The sequence below is a fragment of the Corythoichthys intestinalis genome, chromosome 21 (genome assembly GCF_030265065.1).
Source record: "Corythoichthys intestinalis isolate RoL2023-P3 chromosome 21, ASM3026506v1, whole genome shotgun sequence".
Lineage (NCBI taxonomy): Eukaryota > Metazoa > Chordata > Actinopteri > Syngnathiformes > Syngnathidae > Corythoichthys > Corythoichthys intestinalis.
In genome coordinates, this window is record NC_080415.1 from 34,116,096 (window position 1) to 34,137,358 (window position 21,263).

Below are 21,263 nucleotides of genomic sequence, written 5' to 3' on the forward strand. Positions count from 1 at the left end.
CTTACTTTAATACTCTTAAACCCAATGGAGCAAAATTTCTATTGTGAAAAACAAAAAAAATAAATACATTTTTGTAGCAGTTGAATTTCGAATATAACTGATTTATTACCCACAATTATGGCACTAAATTAGTGGTTGAATTCGTTCACGTATATGCTAACTCTTTCGGTGCCATTGACAATGATAGCCGTCCAATCTGTTTGAAGTTCAAACGGATCGGACGTCTAGTGCTGTCAATAGCATCCAACGAGTTCGATGAACAGAAATTGCCCTTCAAAATAAAACTTTTCAAACAGCTAGCTAGAGGTAGTTAAGAGTTGAAGTGAAATTCGTGCACAAAAACAATGGAAAATTATGATTGAAATAAAATTTATCATTTGTCAGCTTTCAGGATTTTTCTCTGTAAAAACCTTGCAACTAAACAGGGGTGTGTAGACTTTTTTTTCCCCACGCGTGAGATTTTCTTGCCACGTGAAGACCGAAACGAAATGCTACGTTTTGAAACATAGATGAACCTGAGGATGCCGCTTTCGACTTGAACGTGCTCTTTTCGTCTTCAAGCGTAGCTATCCTAAATAAGGCTAGACGTCTTACGCTCGCTCGTCGGCCATCTTAGAGCTGGGACATTCAAGTCAATTTATCGAAATGTTGTGTTTGTATCCCGAAAGTTAATCGATATGCTCCTGCCAAGAATCAATATATTGTTTTAAATAGCCCAAAACTAAATTTCCACTAAAATAGCGTCTTATGTTAGCTCATTGGCGATGCTAGCTGTCTAATCCATTTTGACAAGGAGGGTAAAAGATAAGATTGGACGTCTAGTGCTTTCAATGGCACTGAAAATTGTTTAATGTATTTTTTTCTTCCATTTAAATTGTATTGTGTCTTTTTTTTTTTTTTTTTTTACTTGCAAAGGTTTTGAAAAAAACATCCACAATGTAATAGAGCACCTAAAATGTTTTTTATTTTTTATTTTCTTTCATTCCTTTGTTCGTGATATATATTTTTTTAATTTAACCCTTTCATCCACTTTTTTTTTTTTTTTTTTTCCTAAACTTTTACAGGGCACATAATCAACTCATTGGCAACATTGAAGGCACTACACGTCAATGGTACTAATAACTGGGCATTCACAGTTGAAATTAATTAAACGTGTGATGCCATCAATGGCAAGCAAATGAGTTGAATACTATTTGAAATAAATGGGGTGGGGGGGGGGTGGGGGGTCCATTTTAAAGTTTGACTTGGGGTTGTACCACAAGTGTGCATTCTGGTTTTTATTCATTTTAATGACATTCAGTACTTGTCAAATTTATCATACAGTGTTATCTATAACTACAAAATTAAAAAAAAGTACAATAATTAAAAAATATATATACCGTATTTTCCACTCTATAAGGCGTGTATAAGGCGCACGCTCACTGAATGGCTTATTTTAAAACTGTTACCATATATACAGTAGGGCGCACGGCAGTATAAGGCGCAGTAGTAGTAGTAGTATGAATGAATGAATGGAATTTTATTGTCATCATCATCAGTATCATTGACAATCATTGACAATTACAAAATGTGATATGATTTGCCCAACGGAACCGAAGAGGACGACAAAGGCGGACGGGATGCAGCATATGCTTATCAGTTCCCCGTCCCCGATACAACTAAAGACGCACATTCAGGCATGGAACATACATCAAAACTGTAAAATAACACAGTCAACAATCTGGGTTTAGTATCTAAGCGTCCAGTCAAGCAGCTCGATTAATTTCAGGGTGTACAAGGTTATGACTTTGTCATGTCCCTGACATTTTTGCATCTGTTTGCTGTGGAACATTTTGTTGTGGCTATGTGTGTGACATCATTATCACAGCTGGTGTGAGTAGCGACTCAAAATGCTTTTCTTATAAGTCTCTTAAAAGGATACATTGCTGAGGTGTACATGGTGGCAAAATTGGCGCACACAAGGTCACTGTAACAGTTTCATCAGACATGAATGTATGAGAAAATCAAACAACATGCTGTACATGAAAACATGCTTATTGTTCGTTTTATACAGTATTTTTTCCATATACTCCGTAAACTAGACATTTGAATCAGGAGCTCGGTAGACACAGCAGATAATTATGTTTTTACAATTAGGGATTAGGAGTTCAATTGTAATACATTCCAGGAGATTGTCAATCATAATTGCAACACCCCCTCCCCCCCTTAGATGCCCGATACATTTGTGTCATGTTATATCCGTGCAAATTAAGTCAGAGCCTTAGTTGTGTTTAGTAGATAATCCTTAATGTGTTCAAGATTCTTGTAGAGACTCCTGCCGTTGATAAGTTTCACCTTACCGTCCACATCCACGAGTTGTTATTCTGGTCGGCTGTGTAGTATTTACAGCTATTGTAGTCAGCTGGTCAAGACTCGTAATAGCTTTAATCTTCATATCTTGTGTCTTGACAAGGATCCTGCAATCCGAGACCCAGGTGTTGGCTATTTTCCCAGCTTTCTTGAGTTGACGTGCTTTTCTTGCAATTTCGGCACTTCGGCGAGTCAAGTTTTCATTCAAAAAAATCTTCGACCCTTTCAGGTGGCGCCGCTGGTTAAGCAGGGCAGTCTTGGTCTTGTGGTCTGCCAGCTTCATGAGCGCCGTCGCCGGTCCTCTCCCCCCAGATGGGAGCAGAAGGCAGCGACGGATGTCCAGCGGTTCCATGTTTATTCCATACTCTTTCAGCTTAGCAATTGCCAGTTGCTCCACTGTGTCCCCTGGGCCAGGCGTCAGTTGTAATCCAGAAATGATGAGCTCATTTGCGTGTCGGCACTGGTCGAGATCGTCAGCCAAAATTTCCAGCCTCTTGATGCGAACATCTCTCTCCTCGACCACCTGCTTGAGTTTCTCGTTTTCAGCGCGAATTAAATGGAGCTCTCTGATGATTTCTTGATTCTGGTTTTGAATCAAGCTTGTCAAGGAGACCTCCAACTTCTGTATGGATGATTTTATTTCATCCAAGTCTCTAGGTTTCAAATTCTTTGGAGCCATACTGGGAGTCGAGCTTGCTGGCCCTGAGCGCTTATCGGTTAAGATAAGAGAGTGCTTCAGGAGCTCAGAGTGCGTCTGTACACGGTGAAGGTTGAGCAGCGAATGAAGTAGTAGTAGTAGTAGTGATGGTGGTGTCATGGGAATGTCATGCCATGATGAACCAATATTGATCCATATATAAGGCGCCACGGATTATAGGGCGCACTGTCGGCTTTTGAGAAAATTGAAAGCTTTTAGGTGCACCTGATAGAGCGGAAAATACTGCACATTGCTGCTTATTCAGCTACATCACCCCTACATAATAAAACTTTTTGTGTCGGAACAAGAGAATGACATTAATCTTGTTTTTTTTCGGGCCCTAATACTCATTCTTACTTTTGAATGCTGTCCGCTATCCCTGAAAGGATTATTTAAAAAAAAAAAAATCTCACGCTGCCAGCTGAAATGGATTGAACATCAATCGCCATTAATGGTTATAGTTATTAATTCATTTTGTAATTGCACACCCATTTAAACCCTTTCAATACAGAATCTTTTTATTTTAGGGGGGGGATACAACTTACGGCATATATTACTTGTTTATGTTATTATTAATTTAGTGCTATGGCTTCTATACCTGGTGCGATTTTTTGAAAAGCTGTGGGATGCATTGTCCCAATGGATTAATCAACTAAAATTTGTTAAGAATTTACCAAATTGAGAGTATTTTAGCAGAGAATCTCTTGCCTCCCATCCACTACAATTCCGTCTCTTGTCCCAAGATGGCCGCGGCGGACCAGGCCGACGACGCCTTAAGACGTCTAGCTTACGTATGATACGCGAGGCGTACACAGGCTCGAGAGCGGCGACGAACACGGGAAGAAAAGTGAAGCGGTAGTAGAAGAACATGCATATCTCACGACGCCTGCCGACAGAGATCCCGTCAAATGTTGTGAAGAAAAAAACCTGAAGTGGAGGCGGGAGCTTTCACCGGTGAGACGTGAAGGACTCCGGTGGCGGGCCGGAATTTTCCCTGAATGCTTGCGGGAGCGCTCCGTGTGCGGGCGTCCCTGAAGTTAGTTGAAGTAGAGCTCCTTGGTCAGCATGGACACCACGCAGGGGATCTGCTTCTTCTCGCTGAAGCGCGGATCCTCTGACCACGATTCGAAGCTGGTAGCCACCATGTAGTTGACGCGCGTCAGGATCTGCATGATCTCCAGCTGCTTGCCGAACTCGTTCAGGACGTTGCACAGAGCTTGCACGAACCAGGAGCCGCGACCCGGGTTCCTCCACGAGTAGTAGCCTAGGACATAGATTATCAAACTCACTTTGGTTCGCGGGTCACATTCATGGCAATTAGATCCCAGTTTATTGGGTTTACTGCAGGGGTGTCCAAACTTTTTGCAAAGGTGTGGTAAAAATGTGGGGGGCCGACCTTGGCTGACATCCTTTACGTAGAACAATATATTTATGCAAATTTTAGCAAGCCATTCTGTGTCACATTTGCTTTTTTATTATTTTTTTAACCCTTTAACACCGAACGCGTTTACGCATGTCGTCTTTGAAGCTTCGTCACGCTGTAATTACGTCACCCATGTGCCGTTGGTTGGTCTCATTTGAAAGTGTGGAAGTTGATGTCCACAGCAGTTTTTATTTGAAGTCAATCGACCAAGAAAAACAGGAGATAATGTTAGATAATGAGGCTTATTGCCCATTGCGGCTTATCTATGAACAAATGCTGTTTTCGTGTCAAATTTGGTGGGTGGCGGCTTATAGTCAGGTGCGCCTTATAGTCCAGAAATTACGGTAAATACCCGCTACTTTTTGAGCAGAATTCTAGCTTTGTATAGACCCCACTCACATGACGTCACACCCACGCCTCCGCGCCATATTGTCCGTCAACTCGTCGTGTTTACGCATTACCGCTACGTAAATTCCTCCTATTATGGCGTGTTTTTCTGGTCGTTAACATTAATAATCAAAATGGTGAAGGCGTGTGTGGCGGTTGGTTGCAGTAACAGAGAAGATAGACGGAGAGACTTGAAGTTCTTCCGTATTCCGAGAGACCCGGAGAGGAGAGCGAGATGGACTGCTGCAATTCGACGAGAAAACTGGGCACCAAACGATCACCACAGATTATGTAGTAGTCATTTTATATCTGGTAAGATGCATTTAATATATATTTTGAGGGTTTTGGGCTGACAACCACAATTAAGATCTTTGCGAGGCTAATCACCGACAACATACAGTTTCAAATTCAAGATGTTTATTTCTTCCGCCATCAGCAGTTTTTGAATAATATTTAGCTGGTACCAAGTGAAAGAAGCTGGCCTCGTCTACGGATCATCAGTTAAACAGGTGTGTCCAAACCTTTTGCAAAGGAGGCCAGATTTGGTGTGGTAAAAGTGCGGTTGGCTGATTTACATAGAACAATATATTTGAAACAAATTTTAGCAAGCCCTTCTGTGTGTCACATTTGCTTTATTTATTTATTTATTTTAATTCATAATTTCATCAATCTCGTCTTTGTGGCGTTCTCTTTCGACACTCGGGCTCTTGCGAAATACTGCTGCTGTGAAATTAAACTAGCCTCAAGTTGCTGCGTATATCTTCCCTGTAATGTTGTACAGGTTAGCTTGTCTTGTTTGTTAATATCGCATCACATCGAACTCTTTGAAAACAGCAAGTCTCTTTGCAAATGAGGCAGACACAGTTGTTGCGTATTTTATTGAAGAAATAGTCCAATATCCACCTATCCTTGAAGCGTCGGCCATCGCAGTCAACTTTTTTTTTTTTTTTTTAATTGATTGTCGCCATTTTAGAAAATTGGAAGTAAAGGGTCACACGGGGCTAATGTTGCTTAGAGTGCTGCTCTTAAAGTTTTTCAAACTTTCGTGAGAATACGCTGAGTTTCTGTGAACAAGATAGTTGTAAATATCAGGGTAGCAGATGTCAGGCAGAGACGGCGAAGACAGCGGGTCGAAAAATATCGATTTAGGCATCAAATATGGATCTGGCGAATGGATAGACTGAAGCTTTTCCACATAATGCTTTTTATGCAACGCATCCAATGAGTTTACAGCGTCTGAAAGCACCGGGGCTTCCATGAATTGCACTATAAATTGCACGACAAATTGAAACCATTGAGAATACGGATAAACAATGACGGACAATATGGTGGCCGGATACAGCGACACGTCATTGTGTGACGTTGGTGAGTGGGGTTTATAGGCTACTGTTCCTATTGTTGAAAGCACAAAAGTGTGTAATGAACAACTAGCACATCTATATTTTGCATTTTGTTTTCTTACTGAACCGAACCGTGTCCTCATACGTACCGAACCAAGATTTTTGTGTACCGTTACAACCCTATGTGATCGGGACATCCCTAATTCCCGCTTCTACTCAAAATAAAATCAAGTGATTCTGTACATACGTACGGTAGGAATAAGCTTACCCGGCACGGTGGAGTAAGCGAAGAGGAAATCTGCTTCCACGGGGATCTTGTGTCGTGGGTTGGCGTCTGTCTCCATGGTGTCGTTGGGCGGGCCCGAATCAGTCTGGATGCCGTCGTCAAACTCGGAACCCCGACAGGCCTGGCGACCGGCCGTGTCTTGTCAGCGGGTGGCTCATATCGACGGGCGAGCGAGGAGGAGAGCCTACCTGAATGAAGAAGAGCTTGGGTTTGCCCACCAGGCTTTTGCACATGTCCCCCCTGAAGAGCGACGTCATGGTCTTGATGGGCATGGCGCCGTCGGTGCCGTAGATCATGCCCTCCTCGCCGTGGCTCAGCAGGATGCAGGCAAAGCACGAGCTCTCGCTGTGGTCTTCCTCTGAGGCTGACGGGCACGCCACAGAGACATTGCTATATCACTATTATTATTATTATACAGTAGTTATTTACTGCTCTGAGTGCTACATTTGACCTGTAAACTCATTACAATTCATTTGCTTTCTTCAGCGACAGATGTCCAATCCATTTGAACTGGGAGGGTGGCAGCGAATAAACGTCGTTCATCCACTGCCACCCTCCCAGTTCAAATGGATTGGACGTCTAATAGTGTTAAACTCATCTAAAGTTTTAATTTACTCTTTTTAAAGTGATCCTCTAACTTAAGTACATGTAGGCTCTAATAAACCACAATTGTTCTCTTGTACTAAAATATGTTGTTAGAAACACATAAAATGTTAAATCAATGGCAATATATTATAATATTTAGTCCATATTTTGACCGTTAGTTGGCGCCATGGTTTGCGGGCTCGCAGTGATGACGTCATTGGTATCTTGCGTGTTCAACAATTGCTTATTGCTGCCTAATCTCGCGAAGTAAAATGCCACGATGTGCTGCTTTTGGATGCAATTTCCAGTCAAATGGAAACAAGGGGTGTGAAGTGAGTGGTCAAGGTGGAATTATTATTTTTACTGAATAAATGTGCACAAGTGGATGCTTCTCCCCCTTTTTGGTCCCTGTATGCACGCATCCTACCCACCACGCGTTACAACTAGACTACAACATTGGGATAGACTACAACCTTTTTCCTGGATCCTCAGTCAAGTAAGGGATCCGTCTATTTTCTGAATCCAACGGTCCCACCGCGTCTGCAATATTGGTTTCGGATTTGTCCATTTTTTTGATTCGTCGGTCCCACAGCGGCTTTTCGGATCAGTCTATTTTGTGGAATCGACGGCCTAATCACGGATGCGACATTGTCATGGTATCGGTCTAATTCCTGGATCTTAGAGTGAGTAAAAAACGCAGATTTGGATTACTATCGCTATCTTTTTTGTTGACTATTCTTCGTGGGAGTTTTCCCCAAATCATACTAAATAATTAAAGCACTATGGCACGCTACAGTGACGACAGTGACTCTGACGTGGACCTTACAACAATGTTAGGAGTTCGTCAGGGAACGCGTGTTTGCGTACTGCTGAGCTCCCGAGTGAAAAGTGGTCAAGGTGGAAATATTTTTTGTGAATAAATGTGCATAAGTGGAAGTTTCTCCCCTTTTTGGTACTTTTATACACGTATCCTATCTACCACGCGTTACAATGTACAAGACATGGATTACACAAGGTGTGCTCTTTGGCCTGTCCTGTAAGCAAACGACAGCTCTGGATGCTAACAATCTACATAATTATATTGGGATAAGTTTGAAAACGCAATATGCTTACCTTGAATAACTGCTAATAAAACCGGACAGCATACACTCTCGCTCCCAACCGGACTTCCCAACAGGACTCTCTCGCATCACCAGTTTTGCCCAACTTTTGTCTTATCAGGTATTTGCTGCACGCATTTTTCCCTGAAGCTCGTCTTGTGATCGACCGACAGTGCTGTCCTGCTCTTCCCTTTTCAGATCTGGTTCAAATAGGAAGGGTAAAACTGACGATATGTTGGGAAAGCTAACGAGTGACGCGCTGGGATTTCCGCAACGGGACCAGTGACGTCACGCACTGCGACGTAACAAGAATGGCGACCTATCACTTAAAATAATTTTACAAACTTTATTAAAACAAAAACTTTAAGAGGGGTTTTAATATCAAATTATTATAACTCATACTAACATGTATCTTTTAAGAATTACTTGTCTTAAAAACAGAGGATCCCTTTAAGAGACACATGACTGGACGTCTATCATCCAAAATAGCACTGAAAGTTTTTTTCTCATTTTTATAAAAACTATATTCACCGTTATTTTCCCCCATTTTTTGTGAAATTTTTTTAAATTAATACATTTTTTTCAATTTCATAAAAACGAGATGTTTTTTCGCCCTTTTTAAATATAGAAAAAAGTAAAGAAACATTCATAATTTTGTAAGATTAGTGAATTATAAAGAGAGTAGTTAATTTTTTAATCTAGAAAATGTTAATAATATAAAAAAATATGTAAAACAATATACAGCATATGACCTTGAAATTTATGACAAATCATCTGCTATCTTCAGCGACAGCGATAGACGTCCAATCCATCCAATTTTTTAAAAAATTATATATATTTTTTAACCTTATCAACATTTTTTAATTAATACAATTAAAATTAATATACAAAAATGTTATTTCCCCTTTTTTAATATAGAAAAAAATTAAAGAAAAATTATGTATATATATTTTTTTAAATTAGAAAAATTTGTAAATACTGTTTTTCTAATTTTTTAAAAATAAAAATATGTATAAAAATGTATTAGAATTTAAAATATAGGGGAAAAAAACATTTACTTTATCAATAAATAATAAAGAGAAAACATACTGTTGTTCTCTTATTTCTATTAAAAAATGTAAATGAAAATCTTTCATGACCTCACATAGCTTAACTCTTTGCCAGCCTTTGACAGCTATAGACGTCCAACCCATCTGAACAAGGACTGCCATTAAATTACATTTCAGTGCCATTGACAGCGCTAGACGTCCAATGCATTTGAAGCAGGAGAGTCTACAGAATCGATAAATGACATCACAGATTAGCTTCGAAAAAAAAAGGAAAGCCCTATCTGCCTCACCCTCTCTGAGGAGCCGCTCCATCTTCTCGCAGGTCTGATCGTTGTAGATGAAGACGTTGAAGCCCAGACTCTTGAAGCACTTGAAGAGCTCGCCGGCGTCGCGGTCCGTCCCGTTACGCACATTCATCCCTGTTCACCAAACAGGCTGTTTTTCCATCAAACCTGCTTTTTTTTTTCTCTCGCTCTCTCTCCACTCTTCCCTACCTGTCTTTTCATCAAAGTTTTTGTTGTTGATGATGATGCACTTGCCCACTCGCCGGTGGCTCATCTTATACTGGAATGTTGGTGAGACAATTCTGTAATGGCTTTCAGAAGAGTAGTCCTGCTCCCGTGTCTGGCCATCCTTATTCTTCTTGCTGTAACAAAAAATAAAGCAGAAAAATATTGGCAAATGTGTGCGCACTATCACACCGCGCAGCCGACGTAGCGCTAGGATGCTAACATTTACGTTACATTTCAACCTGAGGCTGCCATAAAACAGTGTCTGTTCCATCTCTTTACTATTTGACCGTATTTTCCGGACTATAAGTCGGACTTTTATCATACTTCGGCCGTGCCTGCGACTTATATAATGTTAAAATATAGAATTTGACATTTTCTGAAACGTTACACTGGCCGACCATGGAGTAGTCATTAGCCAAAACCAGCCGCGAGAGGGCGCTTGTGATTCAGAAGCCAAGAAACGTTAGCACTCTTACAGTATTGCCTATAATTATGGCGGAAAACACAGACTAGAGTGAAAAAGCAGTTTCTGCCCTTGCACCCCTCTTTAAAAACTGCTGTATTTTAAGCCAAAAGAACTGTTTTGTTTGACAGAACAATATGTCTATATGCTGCCATAGCAGATTCATGCTGCATAAGCCCCCGAATGATTTTTAATTTGTCCGTTTTACCCTGGAAACCCCAGTTCACAGACATCGCGCAACCAATTTTGTTTCAACCCAGCCATATAAAGAAGTAATTATATTCATTATTTAAAATGTCTGTCTTCTTTAGCTTAGAATCATTAATTGATGTCTAATAGTTCGTTTAAATTAATTGATGTCTAATAGTTCGTTTAAAAAAAAAAAAAAAAAACGACTTTGAAAAATTATTCACTCGCATATTTTTATATTTTACTTTTAGACAAATTACATCACTATGAAAAAAATGGTGTCTGTAAATAAGTCACGGATATCTACCTCATAACTATGGCTTAATTTTAATTTTTTTGTTACTGTCGCATTTTCCCCGATATGCTCGATGATAATCGATCCAAACAAAGAAAAATTGAAGAAAAAAAAAAAAAACGTTTAAAAGGGTAAACATATGAAAAAGAAAATATCGACCACTCCTTGATGTCTGCGATTTCTGCATCGCGACTCTTGGTATATTACCATGTTTAACCCATAAAATCCCACAAAAATCCAGCTGTGGCCATTCACATCTGTCTTGACACTCGATGATACATGGTAAATGGAGTTTTTGGATCGAAACAAGGTAAGTACGCGATAATATCTCGTTAAAATCATGGCGTCTTTAATTATGCTCTTGTGTGCTCTCACCTCCAGTTAGTGTTTTGCTGTTTAAAAATGTTTTTTTTTTTTTTTTTTTAAATGCCCTTTTGTTAAAATTTCCCCCCCAGAAAATTGAGATTTTAAGCTTTCCAATGATGTATCACACATGCATTTTGAAATTTCACCAAATTGGGGGTCTCAGAGCGGAACTTCAAGTCACCTGAGTGTTTTCCGCCTTATACCGAACCAAATCGGTATAATATTGATTACAAAGGATTTGGAGCGGCTTGATTTAATTAATGAAGTTCTATGTTTGTTTTTATTTTAAATCTTTAATTTTGCATGCCTGAAGTCCTGTAGGCCTCATCAGTGCTTTCTACTGTACTGTACTTTACTACAGTGTATTTCACATGCATTTCTACATTCATTTCGATGAAAAGCTGCTGCTGACAAGTCTACAAACAAGCGTGGTGTAAGCTACGTAAAGCAGCTACTAATGCTGCAACAATCAATCGATTAACTCGAGTAATTCGATTAGAAAAAAGCTTCAAATCAATTTTTGCTACTTCAAGGATTCGTTATGAGTAACGTTGTAATGGTTTGTTTTGAAAGTTACATTTAGTTTTATTGATTTGGGTGGATACACTGTCCTCTAGTGGCAACAGTGAGTATGCCATAACTGGTCTAACATGGCTGAATCAACCTGCTCCCTGTTAGGACCAACATAAGGTATGTTTTTGTTAGCTGATGTGTTTCTTTATGCATTCGTTATTTAGTTTAGAAGTATTTTAGCTGTTTTTGTGGGAATATGTGTTTGATTTGTTAAGCACATTGTTAATTTTTTTTTTTAAAAACACCGCATTTTATAGCATTTAAGTTAGCAGACTTTTGCTATGCGAAGTTAGCCAATTGTTCTTTTGTTGTACTTAGATCCTCATTTATTATTTTTTTATATTGTTTGAGGCTAAGATCAGGTATTTTCATTTATTTTTAAAATACAAATATTGCTCGTGATATGAAAGTGCAATTCTGCATACTTTGAAGAAACACTCAGGAAATTTATTTTGTATTCGCATTTAATGCTCTTTTGAATGTGTAATTTTAGCCAACCAAAATAAATATTATTGCAAGCATAAACACTTATTTGTTTTACACATCTTAAATTGTATTCACATTAAATGTTCGTAATCTGATTACTGGATTATTCGAACTTCCTAATTGATAAATGAATCAATTACCTAAATAATCGATAGCTGCAGCCCAGGTAGCTACATAAATCTAGACAGTCTCAAATTGTCTCTGGAGCCTTTTGAATAAAGATAGGCTGTCTTAGTGTAGAATGGAAGATACATGGAACATTTTGGAGGCTAGCTGGACATTAACTTGGTCACTGGAAACTAGTAATCGAAGCCAGTGAGCTAATGTGGAGAGTAGAAATCACTTTAGCTAAGCTAAACTAACAGGACCGTTGGTGAGCTGAGTACTAGCCAAAACAATTGAGTAAAGGACCATGTATGCTACAAACTGACACAGTGGCCATTTTTAAACGCAATTGCTGCAACACAGTAGCTTGCTAAGCTAAAGGGTGCTTATGTTAGCACTGGAGCAGCAATGCCTTGGCAATGCCATGGTTTTGGCAACAATTCAATTCGTTTGAACTGCTTTTTTGTTTCTGAAGTAATACTAGTGACTGCGTTTCAGCTACTTGGTGACAAATTTTGGACATTTTTCCTTCAAAGATTCGACTTATAGTCCAGTGCGACTTATGTTTTTGTCTTTGACAGGTTTTTTTTTAATGACTAAAAACTGTCAAAACTATCATGGGTTGAAGGTCTTAAGTGTCAACGTTGGAATAGGTGTCCACTGTCCCTGAAATGGTTAAAGTAAAATGTACAACATACTTTTAAAAATGAATGAATTGTATATTAAATTTGAACTCTATTAACAAATTGATCTCCATTAATTTATTAACTAAACAAATGAAACAAAGACAACAACACACACACACACACACACACACACACACAAAAAATCTGTTTTACTTGGGTTTCAGCTCTGGCATCTAAAATGGAAACAACTCCAATTCTTAAACTTGCGTAAAATGATCCTTTATAGTCACCATAGTGGCACAACAAAAAGCAGTCCAAGTACTCACTCAGAGACCAAAAAGTACATATGCTTCCCAAAAAGGCACTAATGTGGCCAATAGTCGTCACGGTAATCCACGCTCAATTCCAATACGATCCTCGCACATTAGAAAGCCTCAGTATTAATTAAGAAAGTCAAGATGATCAGCGAACGGAGCGAGAGGCTGCCATGTTGGCATTCTTTGGCCGATCCATCCAGATGGGCGGCGTGTTCCAGAAGGGGCCCGACAAAGACCTCGTTACACAGATTCCATTAAACGTGCGATCTGACGCCCTATCCCCTCCCACCTGTAAACTGTGCCAACCCAACCACTGAGGGTGGGCGGCCAAAAGCGGCGCGGCGGGCAGGGCGGAGAGGAGGGCGTGCCGCGGCGGCAACTTACCCGGACTCGTCATCAAGCGCTACGCCACTCTGCATCTGCAAAACAGTCGCTTTCTCCAGCTGATTTTTTTGCTAGGATACTGACATGCTCTCTGCTCCGGACGGAGAACCCGACTGGGCCGCCGCGCGCTCGGGTGGCGCCGGAGGTGAAGGGGGGGCGGCGCGTGCCGAGCGACCCCCCCACCCGCCCTCGCTCCAACACCGAGTCAGCAATCTGGCCAACGCACCAGCGCTTTCTAAAGGTCTATTCAAGGCCGGGGCCCCCCAAAGCGCACGCCGACGTGACCGCGCGCCCGCGGGGGTCAACGGGGTTAGCGCTCGTTTAGGAAGCGGCATCGTCGGAGATGTATTCATGTGTTGCACGGATACAATTTTTAGGATCCCGATTCCAACAACCTGCTGCACGCTACCGAGTGATACCGATACTGTACCAATACCATTTTTCCTTTTCTTTTAATACAAAATGACTGCATCCTCACTTGGCTGTAAATTAATTGCTATCATGGCTTGGTTAGACACTGCTTCATTCATTGTCTGCCATTGACGGCGCTCGTTCATTCGCTGCCATCCCTCCCACTTTGAATGGATGGACATCTACAACTGCAAAAAGTTTTATTCTTTACCTCGATGCCACATGACTGAACGTCTACAATCGTACAATTGACTGGACTCAAGGGCGTAGGTTTACATAGGGATGATAGGGACATAAAACTACCAACTTTTCAGGATGCTCAAATTGTCCCCACCAACTTTTAAACAACCTTACTTGCATTATATATCGAGTCCAGTTAAATAGGTCATTTAGATTGTCTTCCCATGAGAGGTAAGGATAGAATTGACCCTACCATTATTAAGTGAATTATTTTAATTATGTTCAGACATTTACCCCATTTCTCTTGCTGAATGTACCGTTTTTTTTTCGGCCAGCAGCAGCCACTGTAAGTAATGTAAAAAGTAGGGCTGTCAGACGATTAAAATTTTTAATCGAGTTAATCACAGCTTAACAATTAATCAATCGTAATTAATCGCAATTCAAACCATCTCTAAAATATGCCATATTTTTCGGTAAATTATTGTTGGAATGGAAAGATAAGACAAGACGGATATGTACATTCAACATACTGTACATAAGTACTGTATTTGTTTATTATAGCTATAAATCCACAAGATGGCATTAACATTATTAACATTCTTTCTGTGAAAGGGATACACGGATAGAAAGACTTGTAATTCTTAAAAGATAAATGTGAGTTTGTATATTGTGACTAAATATTGCCATCTACTGTATTTCTTGAGCGAAACGAAATGTTTGAATAGAGTTTGCCCAAATGCATGTTGGGAAGATGGGCAACCATGACTCAGTGGTGGCTGCAAAAGGTATATATTCTCTGCATTGTGTTCAATAAAAGGTGTTAAGGAAAAGTTATAATTGTTGTGGAAGAGATGCCAAAGCTTTTGCCAATAAAAAGCACAGCCCTAGTGAATGCCTGTGTCTACTCCACCTGCTTGTCTCTGCCTCTGAGCTCTCAATATATGTAAAACGACGCCATTGTTGGCGGCAATGCGTGAATGGGTCATTCCGCGCATGCGTTAAATGTGTTAAATATTTTAACGTGATTAATTTAAAAAATTAATTACCGCCCGTTAACGCGATAAGTTTGACAGCCCTAGTAAAAAGACTTCAATGTTATGGTGGTGGGGAACACACTAGTAATTTTGCTACTGAAAATCCGACCTGCATTAGAGTTAGCATAACATTAAACTGTTAACTTGCTAACCGGAAAAACTAGGAAGCTGCTGAGAGAGAAGTGTCCTCTGTACGCATTTTCTACTGTTAACCTAATTAAACTATGAGAAATGTTGTAAACCGAGGTTTACCCCCTTCTTCTTAATTTTCATTTTTCTTTTATTCATGTGGTCTAAAAGCAGCCCAAAGGAGCTTTCATTTTTTTGTTGAGTTTGGTTGTGCTCGTGGACAAAAGCAGCAGTGTTATTTATTTTTGTTATATCCTGACTATGATGTTTTTTTGAGTTATATTGAATTTATTTATTTAGACAAGTTTGAGTGGTCTTAAGAAAACATTTATTTTTTGCATTCCTGGATAGTAAAAACATTATTAACAAGTTTGTATTTATTGTGTATGTTTATATAATTTAAGCTATGTTCAAATATTGCAATTAAATGTATTAATTAAATCCAAACATTTGAATCGAATGGTGTATCACCTGTTAGTAGTTAGAGTTAGAATAAGTCAATACAGATTTATTTTTGTATTGATCATTTAGCCTATCAAATAATTAGGTACGTATTCATGAAAAACGTAGCCCTGACCCCCGTTCACACAATCTATTTGGTCTCTCCCGTCCCCAGCAAAAAGTGTACATGCCAGTTATGCTGTTATATTGTCCCTACCATTGCTGAGACCAAACCTACACCCTTGACTGAACGTCTGTTTTTTTTACGGCAGAGTGCGTAGCTGGCGGCCATCTAAGGTACGGCAACCAGCAACTGGAAACTAGATCTCAAAAAGTACATATTGCACTGCATTTGAACAATATTTCTTAGTAAAGATGTCCCGATCGATCAGGTCCGATCACGTCATTTTCAAAGTATCGGAATCGGCAAAAAAATATCGGACATGCCTTTTTTTAATATATATATATATTTTTTTTATTTAAATCGTTTTCTAATTGTATTTAACGTTACAGACAAAATGTCTTACACTCATCCAGAGTAGTTTTGGCTTAAAGTAGGGCTATCAAATTTATTGCGTTAACGGCGGTAATGAATTTTTTTAAATTAATCACGTTAAATAATTAACGCATGCGCTGCCTGACCCACTCACGCATTGTCACGTTCAATCTATAAAGACGCCGTTTTACCTATAGATAGCGCTAAAAGGCAGCGTATAATGAGTAGAGAGAATTTTGACAGCCTTTGGAGCCATTTTTTATGTGGCAAAAGCCTTACAATACCTCTCTCAGCAATTAAAAAAAACGTGCCAGGCAATGTAGGGAAGAAAGGTAGTAGTTGATCATTTTCTTAACACCCTATGTTCTTTCCCAACGCAGAGAAGATATATCAATTGGTGCCCCTACGCACAGTCATGGTTGCACTTCCCAACATGCATTTGGGCAGAAGTTAAATGGCCGCAGTATCATTTACTGAAAGCTCAACAAATATACTAGATGGCAATATTTAGTCACAATATACAAAGTCACATTTATCTTTTAAGAATTACAAGTCTTTCTATCCGTGGATCCCTCTCACAGAGAGAATGTTAATAATGTACATGCCATCTTGAGGATTTAATGTCATAATAAACAAATACAGTACTTATGTACTGTATGTTGAATGTATATATTCGTCCGAGTTTTATTCATTTTTTTATTAATGCATTGCCAAAATGTATATGATCGGGAAAAATTATCGGGAATGATTGGAATTGAATCGGGAGCAAAAAAAAGCAATCGGATCGGGAAATATCGTTATTGCCAAATACTCAAACTAAAACGATCGGATCGGGAGCAAAAAAACATGATCGGAACAACCCTATTTCTTAGTACTCCGCAATACTGAGGACGTCATTTAAGTTCTGTATCGGTACCGATACCGATTTTAGTATCGCTGCAACACTATTTATTAGTGCTGCTCAGCTCAGACCTCGACCGGGACCCAACTGAGACTTGCTGAACTCACGAATAACTGAGAATTTAAGGCAAGTCAAAAACTGAAAAAAAAATCAAGACAAGAACGCGATCCACCTAGCAAAAATTTAAAGGCTGAAATCCAATTGGACAATAAATAAATAAAGCATTCAAATGCATAAACTGGAAGCAGTACAGCCAAGAGTGACTAAACAAAGAGAAGATATGTATTTGTATGTACAGTACGGTATATGAGCTGAGATAGACAGAAAGTGAGAAACTGGAATTCAAAGTACTTCTCATTGTGTGGGCATACCCAAAAAGTAAAAACCTTCCACTGCGGTCAGGTTTGGCGTCTGTTATGTCCCCGGACATCTCATCATCTTCTTCATCTTTACCTCCAAATGAAGTCTTCTCAGGTTCTCCAGCCATCTGAAGAAGCGTGTGCCCTGTTCGCGCCATGACACCAAACTTTTGTTATTATTATTTTATTATTATTTTTTTTTTTTTGAGTAAACGGAAAACTACAGTGCTTAGTTTCACTAACATGACCTATTTTACAATAATTCGTTATAATATCTACATTAACAATCTTTACCTTACACACGTCACAAGATATCAAACACATTTCAGCAAAATTGTTTTTCTTTACTGTTTGTGTAGGTTTTTAGCAAAAGGTAAATCTGTCCCGCCATGACTCGCATCTTGCTAGTCGGATAATAATAGCCTTTTTCTACGCTCCATCACACTATTTTAAGTAGGAGTGGCTATGTTTTCATAAACTTACGTTTTCTTGTTCCGTTAGTATAATGCCCCGTCAGCAAAGTTTTTCTTGTCTAAAAAAGAAAGAGAAAGAGTTTGTTCTGCCGCAATACGCTTTCACTTCCTCAAAAGTAACTGCGACAAGTTCTTCGGTCAAGTTTGACAAGGAGCGTCGCAACGTAATTACGTCATAACGCAAAGTCGTCACGTCTTGGCGCACTTCCTTGTCCAACTACGTACAGGTGGCAGCCATATTGAAACGCTGTGGTACGCCTTAATAATACACAAATATTGAATTACTATGTAAACAGTAATAATGATACGAATAATTATACAGATTTGAACAATGTTCAATCATTTTTACGAGATTAGAATCGTAATAATCAAAGCGTAATTGGGTAATTTAACAAAATACAAATAACTAGTTCGTGTGTTAGAAGAATTGAATTTGAACAGTTTAATATGAGATAGTCTTTTTTGTCTATTTTAGCTTCAGGTCAGTAAAAGAAAAATGTGCTTGATCGAGCAAGTTGATTGTTTTGTTTTTGTTTTTTGTTTTTTTGGTGCGTGTGTTTTTTTTTTTGGTATTACAAAAAAAAACCAAAAAAAAAAAACTGACATTTTGGCTAATGTTGGACACAATATTACAATTTTCTACACAGGTGTGACCATTATGACCCAAAATGTGATGTCCACATATTATTATTAATATGACTTAAGAATAACTGACTTAATAAATAGATGAAATTATAATTTTAAAGCAACACTAGGTAACTTTTCAACCTTTAAAAAAACATTTTCAAAACATTTGTGATAATGTGTCGACTGACAACTAGTCGAATGACACATCTTTTATATCTTGAGGGGGTCTATATCGCTTTCACCGGCACTCATTAACTCAGGACGATGGCAGGTACCCTGCCACAATAAACCACATGGTTGCTAACAGTCATATGCTATTGTTTAGCCACAACTGGATTCATTACCGTATTACTATTCATCCTTGACACAACTGTTGGAAACAGAAATGTTGTTTAATCCATCTGCAGGTGACTGGGAAATTGATTTTGATTAATTGATGATTTTACAACACTGCTCGGGTGTGCGCTGGTCTTCATGGGAAACGCAGTCTTCTTTAAGGCAAAACACTACTGCGTTTGTCCACAAACGTCGCTAAACTCGACCAAAACTGAAAAGTTACCAAGTGTTTGCTTTAAATTAACAAAAATAGAATCACACTCTGGTTTTGGCCTCCAATAACACTGAAAATGGGGAACACTTTATTTATCATAATTATGACATGGCACTGTCATTAAGCGTGATCTGGCAAACGATATCACTTTTGAATGGAGGTAAAAGACTGGACATAAATGGAGTTAGTTAGGTCTTATGACAGTCTTATGAACCCACAAAGTGTTACCTGAAGTTGTCATACAATGTGCTATTTAATCACTGTATTAATCATGCAAGTCTCAAAATATTGACTGTTGATCCATCATCTATCTATAGCTATTGTACACACACTAAGTGTCATAAGAAGGTTGACCTAATTGTCCAGTAAGGAATCATGACACACATACATTGACATGTCCTGCGGATGGACAGCTGCATCTACCAGTGGTCGGGCATGCTCGACCAACTGGGGGGTGGTCTGTCGTGGGACGCCGTATCAAGTAAGACAGCGCAGCCACCAGACTCAGAGCTAAGTTTACCACCGGCACAGTAACAGGAACACACAGGAGTGGGGGGACCGCTTGATCGTTGCTACCAGTTTTCACAAATTTTTCCTTTTTCAAAGTGAGGAAAGAAGGACAAAAGAATCACCATGCAATCGTGCGCGAGGTGTGGCTTTGTGGTATATCCAGCAGAAAAGATCAACTGCATTGACCAGGTAGTTATGCCAAGCAAGCTTTCTTTGTAATTGACTTTTTCTTATTGTTGGTTAGAAAATTGTATAATGTAACATTTTATTAGTGTATTTTTACATGGAAAGTAACTTTTTCACTTCATTTTATGGGTGGTATTTGTTCATACCTTTTATTGTTTGTTGTTTTCTAAGTAAATAATTGGATGGTGTTAAAAAAATCAATTTTAAAAACGTTGGGAAAACTAAAACTGAACAAACTTGTCATTTATGGTCCATGTTTCAAAATGATTAAAACTTCGGAGAAACTGTCATACAAAATGGCTTAGAAGTACAGTGATCCCTCGCTACTTCGCGCCCTCAGTCGATCGCTGATCTTTTTTGATTAAAAAAATAATAATAAATGCAGTATTTTGTTTTAAAATATTAAGATATATGCATGTATACATGTACAAATCAGTTTTCTTTTATATATATCTTATTTATACCATAAATATTACATTTGCATTGCTTAAAAATCATTGTTTTGTTTGTATTATACTTTGGTGGAAAAACATGTCTTACATGTATCTCTTTCCAATGCTATTAAAACTGAATAAATACATTGAACACATCAAAAATATATATTTTTTTATTATACTTTTTGGGGAAACAAGGGAAAAAAAACATGTCTTATAAGTATCTCTTTATGTCTTTCTGTATCTGAATAAATACACTGAATACACAACATTTTTTTTTTTTACTGTAAATAAGTTCCGCCTCTACTTCGCGAATTTTCAATTTTTGGGGGCGGTCTCAATTAACCGCGAAAAACGAAGCATCACTTTAATGCTATGGTGAATTAGACCTGCTTCCCATTAGTCAGATAAAGCGTCATGCTAATGCTAATTCTTTTGGTGGTCATGTTTTCATCCATGCCCTGCCTGATAACAAAATAACAATAAGGAAATTTTTCTTTGCCAGAACTGGCACAAAGCATGTTTCCACTGCGACGTCTGCAAGATGGTGCTGACGGCCAACAACTTTGTCAGCCACAAGAAGAGGCCCTACTGCTCAGTGTGAGTACCATTATCTGCTTTTTGTTGGTTGGCGTTTATTGTAAGTGATAAACAAACCCGATCTGATTTAAAAATCAGCTGACCAAACTATAACATCGCTATACTGTATAACTAAAGACACATATTAACAACCTTCCTACTCTTCAAACAGCTTCAATCTTATGTCATAATATGAACTCATTGGGTAACAGTGATGGCAATAGGCATTCAAATGGATTGCACATCCACCACAGTCAATGGCTGTTTGTAATATCAAATTTTCTGACTACCAGAGTACACACCCTATGAATACTTAACATTAGAGCTGTCCAATAATGACTTTTTAACCGGGATTCCAATATTCTCCAAACTCAAAAAATCCAACACGGATATCAAACCAAGACAGACTTAACATATTATG

The 21,263-nt window shown here is 38.8% G+C and overlaps 2 protein-coding genes across 3 annotated transcripts in view; one reads left to right on the top strand and one right to left on the bottom strand.

Annotated features, from left to right (window-relative positions):
- Positions 1 to 3,445: 3,445 nt before the first annotated feature.
- casp7 (caspase 7, apoptosis-related cysteine peptidase) lies at positions 3,446 to 18,114 on the bottom strand. Its single transcript, XM_057826728.1, has 7 exons — positions 17,967 to 18,114; positions 17,496 to 17,628; positions 9,711 to 9,862; positions 9,507 to 9,635; positions 6,671 to 6,846; positions 6,465 to 6,603; positions 3,446 to 4,310 (listed from the first exon to the last, which is right to left on the bottom strand). Exons 2-7 carry the CDS (start codon positions 17,609 to 17,611, stop codon positions 4,084 to 4,086), a joined length of 939 nt encoding a protein of 312 aa, XP_057682711.1. The 5' UTR covers positions 17,612 to 17,628; positions 17,967 to 18,114; the 3' UTR covers positions 3,446 to 4,083.
- Positions 18,115 to 19,663: 1,549 nt separating this feature from the next.
- The window catches only part of nrap (nebulin-related anchoring protein), a 31,181-nt gene continuing 29,581 nt past the window's right edge, over positions 19,664 to 21,263 (top strand). For both annotated transcript variants that reach the window (XM_057826991.1, XM_057826992.1), the window contains exons 1-2: positions 19,664 to 19,832; positions 20,769 to 20,863. In XM_057826991.1, the coding sequence (XP_057682974.1) occupies positions 19,767 to 19,832; positions 20,769 to 20,863 (161 nt within the window). In that variant the 5' untranslated portion in view covers positions 19,664 to 19,766. The remainder of the gene's footprint in view (positions 19,833 to 20,768; positions 20,864 to 21,263) is intronic.

Coding starts and splice junctions, on each gene's coding strand:
- casp7 (XM_057826728.1), bottom strand. CDS start 17,611: ATGGCTGGAGAACCTGAGAAGACTTCATTTGGAGGTAAAGATGAAGAA. Junction 9,636..9,710: donor AAACTTTGATGAAAAGACAG/GTAGGGAAGAGT, acceptor TTTGGTGAACAG/GGATGAATGTGCGTAACGGG. Junction 6,604..6,670: donor CCAAGCTCTTCTTCATTCAG/GTAGGCTCTCCT, acceptor GCCGGTCGCCAG/GCCTGTCGGGGTTCCGAGTT.